The sequence below is a fragment of the Elaeis guineensis genome, chromosome 14 (genome assembly GCF_000442705.2).
Source record: "Elaeis guineensis isolate ETL-2024a chromosome 14, EG11, whole genome shotgun sequence".
NCBI lineage: Eukaryota > Viridiplantae > Streptophyta > Magnoliopsida > Arecales > Arecaceae > Elaeis > Elaeis guineensis.
Window position 1 is genome coordinate 43123483 of NC_026006.2, and position 11966 is coordinate 43135448.

At 37.1% G+C, this 11966-nt stretch overlaps 1 protein-coding gene across 1 annotated transcript; it reads left to right on the forward strand.

Moving 5' to 3' along the window:
- Positions 1-8975: 8975 nt before the first annotated feature.
- LOC105057832 (transcription factor MYBC1) lies at positions 8976-11087 on the forward strand. Its single transcript, XM_010940538.4, has one exon. The coding sequence runs from the start codon at positions 9291-9293 to the stop codon at positions 10269-10271; it is 981 nt and encodes a 326-aa protein (XP_010938840.1). The 5' UTR covers positions 8976-9290; the 3' UTR covers positions 10272-11087.
- Positions 11088-11966: the final 879 nt, after the last annotated feature.

Genomic DNA, 11966 nt, shown 5'->3' on the forward strand with positions numbered 1-11966 from the left:
ATAAAATTATGCCTCTAGAATGTGTATATGTATCAGTCAATCCAGCTTCTAGGACATGCATCTAACAGTTTCTCTCCCTTTAAACATCAATATTGTAGGGATTAAGTGGATTTATTAGATTAAAAGAAAGGCAGATGGCTCCATTGAATGATTCAAAGTCAAAATTGTGGCCAAATGCTACACCCAAGAAGCAAGCCTTGATTACTATAAAACCTTTAGTCCAGTGGTCAAAGGCACCACCATTCAGATAGTTCTTGTTGTCGCATCTGCTCTCACTAGACTATCTGCCAATTAGATGTTTCTAATGCTTTTCTTCATTGATCTTTGTAAGAAGAAGTTTACATATCTCAGCCTCAAGGCTATGTTGACTCTTACTATCCACATTATATTTGCAAGTTCTAAAAGTTACTTTATGGACTCAAACAAGTTTTTCGAACTTAGTTCCAATGTTTGATAGACTTTCTTTGCACACTTGACTTTCAAGGATCTAAAACTGAGCCTTCTCTTTTTGTCTATAATAATTCAGCTCACATTATTTAGATTTTGATGTATATTGATGACATTCTCATCACTGGGAATGACTCTCAGGCTATATCTAGTATCATTCGCACTCTTGCTCATAAGTTTGCAATCCGTGATCTAGTCAATCTTCATTATTTTCTAGGTATTGAAGTTCAGCATACCAAGATAGGCTTGATACTCTCCCAGTAGAGATATCTTACTGAGCTTTTTAAACATGTTCATATGCTTGGCTGCAAACCTATCAAGACTCCTACGGCTTCTAGTCCTCCTTTATCCAAAGATACTGGCTCTTTGTTTGATGATCCACAACTGTATAGGTGGATTGTTGGTGCCCTCCAATATGCCACACTAATACGACCTGATCTCTCTTTTGCAGTTAATAAGTTATATTAATTCAAGTATTTTTCGACTGATATCCATTGGTAGGCTGTCAAACGGGTCCTATGGTATGTTTAGGGTACTCTCTCTTATGGATTACTACTCACTAAAACAAACCCTCAGCTTCAAGTCTTTTCTGATGAGGATTGGGCTGGGTGTCTTGATGATCGTGGCTCTACTAGTGGCTTTGCTATGTTTCTTGGATCCAACCTAATTGCTCGGTCAGCTAAAAAGCAACCAACCATTGCTAGATTCTCCATTGAATCTGAATATTGTGTAGTAGCCAATGCTACCATAGAAGTATTATGACTCCAATCTTTACTTCAAAAACTTGATGTTTCTCTTTCTCAGCCACCAATTCTTTAGTGTGATAACATTGGAGCCACCTTTCTTTCTGCTAATCCTATTTTTCATGCCAGAACTAAATATATTAAGGTGGACTTTCACTTTGTTAGAGATTTTGTGGCTAAGATCTTAGTGCAGATTCAATATTTTCCCATGAAGAATCAAATTGCTAATATTATGACCAAACCTTTAACTACTAATCGATTTCACTTCTTCAATTCAAGCTGTGGCTTCTTCCACAAGAACCCTCAGTTTGAGGGGGGTATTAGAGATATGCCAACTCATGGAGATATGCCAACTGATGGATCTGTTAGAGATATACCAACTTATGGATCTGTTAGAGATATGCCAACTCATAGATCCATCAACTCATAGAGATGCGCCAACTCATGAATCCACCCGAATGAATCCAATCAAATCCTGCTCAATCTATTATTGAAAAAATATTCTCTATAATCCTTGTAATTATAGATAGTATTATAATTGATTGTAGAATCATTAGTCTTCATATATAAATATCTTCCTCGCTATATAAAGGGATAGGCAGGTTACTTGTAAGACAATATAGAGAATCAAATTCTATAATTTCAAATTTTATATTCTATTTCTTTCCTTTTAACTACTAAGTGATTTCACTTCTTCAATTCAAGCTGTGGCTTCTTCCACAAGAACCTTCAGTTTGAGGGGGGTATTAGAGATATGCCAACTCATGGAGATATGCCAACTGATGGATCTGTTAGAGATATGCCAACTTATGGATCTGTTAGAGATATGCCAATTCATAGATCCATCAAATCATAGAGATGCACCAACTCATGAATCCACCCGAATGAGTCCAATCAAATCTTGCTCAATCTATTATTGAAAAAATATTCTCTATAATCCTTGTAATTATAGATAGTATTATAATTGATTGTAGAATCATTAGTCTTCATACATAAATGTCTTCCTCACTATATAAAGGGATAGGCAGGTTACTTGTAAGACAATATAGAGAATCAAATTCTATAATTTCAATTTTTATATTCTATTTCTTTCCATTTAAAGTAACTCTTTGCCCTAACTGTACTCTACTTCTTCTTCTCTTCTTTTGAGCAAATATGATGATAGCAAAAATCCTTTTAGGTTAAAGTACCTAGATCCATGCTACTATCACTATCTCCTTTCTTGCAATTCAATGATGATGGCATGCCCATGTGTTTAGTAGATAGCCACAAAAACTTGTCGTCCCCCTTTCAATCACCCCGATGGAAGAAAAAAAGGGCAAACAAAAAGAACTTTATGGAGATTCAATTTTTTTGGAAGTAGAAAAGGCTAGGAGGAGGAATGCTAGGCATTAAGGGGAGGATCTTTAAAAGAAAATTTTAGTAAAGTCACTCCTATTATTTTTATTTTCTTCCTATCTATCTACCTTTCAAGAAGAGAATAAAGGGGTGTTTATAGATGAAAAGATGGTTTAAGGGATAAGATTAAATGAGCATTAGAAATGGCCCTAAATTTAAAGATTGTCGTGAAAATACTAATTAGCTAAGTCCTATAGCCAAAACCATAATAGTCAGGGTTGTCATTCTATACATTCATTCATAACATGAAATTTATTCATGCAACACAATTATATTATCAATCACTTTCTAGTTATTGTGATTTTATGGGAGAACTACGCAAGATATATAAGAGATTGACTATTCAGTTTAGCTATTAAAAAGCCTATAATATTGGGATGTGCCTTGAAGGCACCAAAATGCAGAGATAGTTTTTTCTTTTTTTTTTTTAATAATCATCTTTGAATATAGATTGATTTTCTCAAATTGAGGATTTGGTTTATCTACAATTGTCTTTCACAAGAAAATAATAAATTTAAACATAAAGGAAATATGAGATCCGGACATGGTAATATTTAACATACGTATTATAATATTAAGCTACAATTTTGATAATATTGTTATACTAAGATAGATGATTGCATATTTTTTTAAGGTTACTAAAGGATGGTTGGCAATATTTCTTCATAATTTTTTTTGGTAGACTGTGAGCTATAGTGCTAGCAAAAGCTGAATGTGTCATACTAGAATTATATAAGATACCTGCTACCTGTTCTATGGTAGTTCATTATTAGTATAGATTTAAAAAATTTATTAACATAATATGTTATAATTTTAAAATTTATTATTGAATTTTTTTCTGGCTTCCATATTTGAGGATTGATACATATGCTTCTCATCCTATACAAAAAAAGAGGGCTATGATGTGATGTGTGCACCAAGCACCCTTGAAAGATAAATGTTGGAGGCAAGTACCATGATGCAATGTAAAAAGTCACGATGCAAAAATAATAATTTATAAATTACTTTTATCTAAAGTGTCGACTTCATTCATACATATATCATTCACTGCATGTAACTCATGATCTAAGAGGCTTGACATTCACAATCTTTGACAATAACGATGAGTTGATTGTTGGCCAACCCCGACACTAATGAAAAAATTACTTGGAGAGGTATGAATATCCATTTATAGATTTTTATTTTAAATGTTATGAGTTGATTTAACATCAATTACTTAGCAAATAATTTAGAATCCTTAATTTAAAATACTATCTATCTTTATATTTATTTTTCAACTTTTCTTCTAGGTTTATTTTTTACTTCTAGCACATTATAGAGAAATTTTGTTTGTGTGAGCCTAAGCGGCTTCTTTCTTCTCTAATCCATTGACTAAGCTCTCGTAACAGCATCTAAATCATTCATCAGCATTTAAATCATTCATACTTCTCTATTCTAATTGTCGCCATCATCCTACATTAAGACCAGTAAAATATGATCCGACCCACCAATCTGATCCATATTTGGCCATCATAAATAGATTTAATTATAGGCTAAATTGGTTTAGATCATAAATAGATCGATCCTTTTAATCTATTTAATATTGAGGTCGGATTTAGATTTTAAATATTTGATCCATTTAATATTCAGATTAGATTGAGTCAGATAATCCATTTAACTAATTTAACCCGTTTAATCTATTCAATCCGTTTAAAATCTATTTAATCTATTTAAAACCTACTTAACCTATTTGACCCATTTGACTCAAATGTTTAACCTATTTAACACATTTAATCCGTTAAAAAAATATTTAACCTATTTAACCCATTTAATCTAATTTGATTTTTTTAATAAATATGTTAAGCGGATCGGATCGAGTTATCTATTTAATAAACAGTTTGGGTTCATGTCTAAATTTTTGACCTATTTAATAAATAGGTCGGATTCGGATTGACGATTTTTGATCCGATTCACATCGATCTGATCTATATCCAACCCGATCCGATCTGATCCAATTGCTACCCCTATCCTACATAGTTAATCTAAGTTCTAATATATCTCCAAGTGCTCTAAAAAAGACACCTTTGTTTGAAGCCAACATCCTAAGACATTTGATTGGACATGCACCATTTCTAGTTTCTCCTTCAGTGAATCTTTCTTCTTTTTTTTTTTTGATGAACTCCTTCGGTTAATCTTTGCCCATGATGAGCCAATAGTAAATTTTACTTGGATGCCAAAGGAGAGCTTAGAATCATTAATCTAGAGGATTTTAACTCAACACTCTTAAGCAAATGTGATGGAAATGAAATTCATAAAAGTTAAACTAAGTTGAATTTTAGAAGCTTGTTCATGATATATCTATGCATATAGTCCTTGTATATGTTGCATTTAAGATAGCAGAACATTTCCAGATATCTAAATCTGTGGATCCCTGGGATATGTGGTTGTACTGGAAATGTGGGGTTGCTTGTTTGGTGGAGGATAGCTACCACGTTGGTGCAGATTTTTAAATGTACCGTTGGAGAAATTTATTGCAAGGACAGTGGGAGGTTTCCATATGTCAATAGTATACTAGGAAAAAGGTTCACAAACAAGTTCTCCACCGAAAAAAGGAAGCCTTTCTGTGAAAGCTTTTCTTCACTGACTACTTGATCCATCTCTAAGTAACATAGATTCTCACCACTAGCATGGAACTCGAAGTTGGGTCTTTACAGCAGTCAAAAATTCCAAGGTCTGAATTTGTCAAATATTGATTTGCTACCAAGAGTGTATACAGTGTTCAGTGGGACAGATCCATCAAAAAAAATAATGGTGTTTATTGGAGCCTTCATGACCAACTTGACTTGCCTTGCTTTTCTCGACCATTGCCTCCCCATGGCATATCATTTAACTTCTCAAGATCCATGCATTGATAGCAGAATCCAAAGCATAAATTGTGTCCTTAGGCTGATCTTATAAACATGACTAGCTTGCACTATCATTCACTCATGGATAAATGATATAAACTCTGAAGCAAGTTGAGAACTGGCTTGCTCAATGACTGAGCTCAACACCCTCCTAAAGTGATTGAGCCAAACTGACAAACCAAAAGTTGGTTAAAGTTGGAGTAAATGCTACTACTATACCCATAAATTTCCTTCTTAGATGTCACTATCTTTAAGTTGGAATATTATTGGTCAAAAGTTTCTTACTTTTTATTTCCATTTAGGCTTATAGGAACCAAACCTTTTTGAATTCTGAAGTGAAAGAAATAGATCTAGAAAGAGCTTTAGACACAGATTAGGTCAGTGAAAGGATGATCTAGAAAGAGCTGTGGACACTGATTAGGTCAGTGAAAGGATGATCTTATCTAATGAAACAATTCTAAAGGATATGTGAACTTTGATCTCATGTACCCACTCTAATGAATTAGTAGACTTTTGATTAAAGAACTATCTAGTGTCATTAGAGAAAAGTCACTATCATTTAGAAGTCAATTATAATAATAATGAACTCTGCTAATCCTAAGAGTTATTTAATGATCCCCAATTGTTGACCAAATTAAAGGCAAGATTGGCTTAGGCCAGATATGCAAAGGGACAGCGATGCCTTCCTTATTGGAAACACTCTTTATACCCACTTTAATGAATTAGTAGACTTTTGATTAAAAAACTTTTTAGTGGCATTAGGGGAAGTCTCTTTCATTTAGAAGTCAATTATAATACTAATGAACTCCGCCAACCCTAAGTGTTGTTTTATGGTCCCAAATTGTTGGCCAAATCAAAAGCAAGATTCACTTAGGCCCAATATATAAAAAGACAATGGTGGCTTCCCTATGGAAGCACTCTTTAGGCATTTGTCTAATTTATCTATGAAAGGGCATGGATCTTCTGCGGTGTGCAGTTTACACCATAAATTTAGTGTAGTGCTGGATGACTATTATTAAAAGATGGACATATCCATATATATCATATATGCTGTGTCTTGTTTTGTTTGATGGCTGTCCAATTTTTGATGACGGTCTTTGAATGGTGCGCCTGATACTGCAGCACAAATAGCACACCTCAAAGGTCCTGGTTGTCCCAGCGAAAGGCCTGATTGGGTTCAATTTATTGATTAGACGGTGAGAATTAGGGAGGTGAGCAGAAACGCACGCTGGAATTTTGTCGTCAGACTAGGTAGTGCGGTAAATATTGTGACCTATTCGTGGGTAGGATGGTCATTTAAGCGCTGGGCACCTCGGATCGCCAACTTCTTGAGAGTATGTGTTTTCACAACTAATTCTGGCTGTCTCCCTGGATTCCAGGGAAGGTACCCAAAAATCCCATTATTGTCCACGATGTCTTTTGTCCATGCTGTCTTCATTTTCCCCTCTCAATTATCGTAATATCAAAACTGCCATCAAATCTAATTACCTGATATCTAAACATTATATTTTTTTGGTGGAAGCTCAGGGCTAATAGATAAAGAAACAGAGTTTACAAGGGTAGAAACTAATACATAGAGGAGCTAAGTAATAGAAAGCAAGCTTCAGAAACACCAAAAAAAAAATAAAGTCTCATCCGGCCCATCAAAATTCATCAACAGGATCCCAAAGAAGGTGGGTAGCTAGGAAATACATCAGATGGATGAAGACATTGAAGGTTGTTGATATGGCCACAAATGCCTATCCCAGGCTTTTGACTGAGCAACCATGGAAGGACACTGATTGTATCTTGTGCAAACAAAAAGGATTCACCTTCCTTCCTGCAATCTATCATTCAATCATGCAATGACCTCTTAGAGAGCTATACAGCAGATGTATGAATACATGTGGAGTGCCTTAAAGTTTTGTACTGTATGCAATCTAATTATTGATGCTATGAAAGAAGATCAATCATTCTTCTACGTAAAAGATAAAATCCAAACCCACTTTTGAACCATAGACTTTATTTTAGCATTTGTGTCATGTATCAAAGTTAAGAATGCACTGAGAGATGTAACTAGTTGGTTCAATGGGTTATGAGATAAGTAGGGAGCCAAACAATAGATGAGGACAAGCATTTTCATATGTTCAAATTATACTTATTTTTAATTGATGTATACTATACAATAGTTACAGAAAAATTAGGTTCGGATAAGCAATGAATCTACTTATGCTTACTGTAGTGGTTGTTCGTACATGCCTCTATCCTTACTGCTATTGCTTAAGTAAGCTTGCTCTCCCAAGCCAACGACTTTAATTGGCTTAAGCTATATCACGAGCAACGTTGCTGCTTGATCAACGGAGAGGAGCATCTCAAAGTATAGGGCAAAATTGGTTCTATTAGCTAAATATTTGAGCATTCGATTTATCAAATAAAAAAAGTTATTGCATAAAAATTTATTTTTTAATAACATCAAATGGATATAAAGGCCTGCCAATGCAATTCCAAAGGTAAGGGAGCACCACTAGCTTCAGTCTCAACTATGTATAAAGTATTCATATTTTCTTCATCAAAATGAGAACTTGATTTAACAGCTCTTTCTAAAAGATTATACATGATTCAAAAATCAAAATTTTATTTATTTAGTAAATTACTTATATCTTTATGTTTAAACTATTCGGTGTACCATATTTGTGAATTTTGTTCCACCACGGACAACAATATCTGTAATTTCTTATTTTGGTTAATATAATTTATATATTATGTTATGATGCTATAAGCTATAACAATGACATACAACCATTTATATAGAAAAATAACAACATCTTAAATAGTTTTATATTCAAAAAATATATAAAATATTATTTTTAAAATTATTTTGATATTCTTTAAATATATTTTTGTGTATTGTAAACTATTGTTAGCTTATGCCGAATGTAAGGAAAATATATCATGCCATCATGGTATAGCAAAATGTAACATTTTGAGTGTCATTTAAAATTTGGTCTTTATAAAATTAGTTATTTTATTATTTTTAATTTTTTAGGCATAACTAGATTTATTTTTACATAAAATTTTCATATTTTACATATATAATTAATCTTTTTTCTTTTTTACCAAAAAAAACTGCATATAACTGAATAAAAAAGCGAAAGGATTTAATATGCAACAACTAGATGTTATTATGTGGCTGTCAATTTAGGGCCGGTTTTGTGCCGAGACACAAGCAAGAGGACAAGAAAGACCAGCCTGGAGACCTCAAGTCTCTAAGCCCGTAATTAAACTCCAAGACCAAGCGTAGTTTCTGAGGCCCCAGGATCTGCTCGCCCTTACACGTTACAACCACCCCCGCCAGCCAAAAGGACACACCCCCAAAAGCCGGAATAAAGGAGCCCACACAACTGAGAGAGAAAATAAAAAACAAATTCCAAAACAACAAACAAACAAAACATGAGATAAAAAATATACATCACACACAGTTCACACTATCACAGCATGCCAGTAGTAAATCAATACCCAAATTAAAGATTCCCAAGCGTCAGAAAGAAAGAAAGAGGAGAGAAAAAGAGGCCAACCCGGAGAGCATCAGCGGAAAACACCAAAAACAAAGGAGAAAGATCCACCTCGAACCCCTCTCCCTCACCACCTCGAACCACTTCTCTCTCTTATTCGCTCTCCTCGATCCTTCTCCTTTCTCCCATAAATCTTCTTCTTTTTCCTCCCTTCCTCATCCGGTGTCAGTTAATCCAGTTTGGATCACCAAAGCTGCAAAGAAGGGAAGAAGAGAAGAAGAAAAATTTTAGAGAGGGAGAGAGAGGAAGAGAGTTAAAAGAGTGGGATGAGGGAAGAGGAGGAGGCCAACTGGTTCGCGCGGTGGGAGGAGCAGCTCCCAAGCCCAGAGGAGCTGATGCCCCTCTCCCAGACTCTCATCACCCCCGACCTCGCCCTCGCCTTCGACATCCCCACCGTCCGCTCCAACCCTAACCCTAATCCTTCCCTCCATCACCACCACCCCGCTCCGAGCCTCCACCCACCGCCGCCACCGCCCTCCTCCCAGCCGCCACCGGACTTCGACTCCCCCGACCACCTCACGACCGCCTCCTCCGGTGGTGGAGCTGGCGGCGGTGGCGCCGGCGAGGAGCCCGCCCGCACCCTGAAGCGGCCGCGGCTGGTGTGGACCCCGCAGCTCCACAAGCGGTTCGTGGACGCGGTGGCCCACCTGGGGATCAAGAACGCGGTCCCCAAGACCATAATGCAGCTGATGAGCGTCGACGGCCTCACCCGCGAGAACGTCGCCAGCCACCTCCAGAAGTACCGCCTCTACCTCAAGCGCATGCAGGGCCTTAGCTCTTCCGGCGGCGGCGCCGGCGGAGGAGCGGGCGGCCCCATCTCCGCCGCCGACGCTGCCACCGACCAGCTCTTTGCCAGCAGCTCCGTCCCCCACCACTTCCTTGGCCGCGGGCCTGGGCCGGAGCCCTACATGCCGTTCGTGCCGGTTGCCGCGCTGCAGCACCACCAGCAGATCACGGCCGCCATGCAGCAGCAACATCAGCAGCAGCAGTACTATCAACAGAGGCATATGGGCCATTTTGGCTCGCCAACGGGCGGCGGCGAGGGATATGATCATGGGTTTCTTGCACGGACCATGCCGCAGCCGGGGATGCATCGGATGGTGGGGCCGGTGGCTGTGGGCTTGGTGCCGCCTCCGCCGCCGTCCGCACCATCAGCGGCCTCGTACGTGGAGGATTTGGAATCGGGCAGCAGAAGAGGAGGTGGCGAGAGGAGGATGTTAACGCTTTTTCCAACAGGCGAAGATTGATTTTGGTATTTCATTCCCCCTCTTTATTCACATTATCAAATGCGTAATTGTGTTTTGGGGGAAATTAAGATTAGAGATCAAGTACGCCAGATTTTACGAATCCAGTAAGGTTTTCTACGGTCTTCGCTTCCATCATCATCAATGTTGTTATTCGTTGTCGTCATCATTGTTGTTGTTGTGATTACTTGAGCTAGGGCCAGAGGTTATTAGGCGGGAAATGATTATAACGTTGTAGTTTCTGCGTGTACTTAGATAAAATTAGGTATCAGAAGTTCTGAACCACGTTGCCCACTTCTATTGCTTGTCGTCCATTGCAGTTAAGTGAATTCCTTTTCATCTTAATATCTAGGTTCTACTCCACATGTGGGGCTTAGTCTTGTTTGTGGGGCAATGATAACTGGGTTTTGGATGAAGTAGAAACGACTGGATGCTTTATTATGGGATGATTACGGTAGGAGCTTCGTTAATATCCTGGGCACGTTGGAATAAAACAAGCAGGAGTGCAGGGGATTAGCAATTTATCGATGCTCTGACAAGCCTGTGCATTTGGTTGTTCCTTTACCCTTTAGGACTTTGCTTCTGGCAAAAGGAGCTCATTGCATGAGAGGCTGTAGAACTGCATGCTACTTTCCACCTTTTCTTTTCTCTCCTTTCTGTCTTAGCATTGGTATGTAAGGTTTTTTATTAAATGTATCACATTTGGAAGAGCAACTTAAATGAGGATTTTTCCTTGTGGTGACTATTATTGTAAATTGTATCACCTGAAAATTCAGTTGTACGTAGACAAATGCAATGTTAAGGGTCTCTAGAACATTACAGTTGGTGTCAGAATGTTAAGTGTAAATCATTTACTTCCTGGAAGTCAGAACGTAGCTAGAAATTCTAAAATATCATTTAATCATTAATCTTTGCAGATAGGTTTGTCTTGTCCTTAATTTGATGGGCTACTAGAAAATAAATTCAGTGTTTCTGGATAAATCTTGTTGATGCCTCAACTTTATTATATGTATCTGCTGCAGTGTTTGAGTTTCTTTTTGAGTATAGCCTTTGTGGAGCATAGTCCAAAAGTAAGATACTTGAATTTTGTGATTCTTAAGAAGCATTATTTGTGATGATAGATAAAGTAGTAAACTGTTCTATTCTTGAATTCAGGTGGAGCTTAAGCTGCTTTACCTTCTAATACTGGTAAAATGTTAAGAAGAAATGACCAGATCAAAATGCTAACTGTAGCTAATCATGGTGTTAATGGAATCTAAAACCATTAATCGCAGGTAATATGTAACAAAGGAATGGTTATACTCATTTTTTTATGCTCCTCTAATGAACTTCCATTTTTTAGTTTTATGTCTGCATGATTAAGTTCTAGTGTAATTCATAGTTTTTGGATTTTAGGCTATTTCATGTCACTGATTCTGTTACATCAAATTTGTCAATATGTACCATTTGAAATAACATACAGAGGTTATCTTCTTATCAGAATCAGATTTTCGAACTTGTCATCAGCGCCATAATTTGGTACAACTTCGGAAATTAAGAGTTTTTTCTTTTCCCTGCAGAAATTTTTGTCTTATCTTCTTAAAGTGAATCAGTACGAAGATTCATGCTTTGGCTTAATCCACTCACTTGTTGTTACATTCCTCCTTTGATCATTCAAGATAGGAGGACTGGCCTCTACTTTTGTCCAAGGCCCCCTTT

Bases quoted from the DNA above. Each gene is read 5' to 3' on its own strand.
- LOC105057832 (XM_010940538.4), top strand. From the start codon at position 9,291: ATGAGGGAAGAGGAGGAGGCCAACTGGTTCGCGCGGTGGGAGGAGCAG.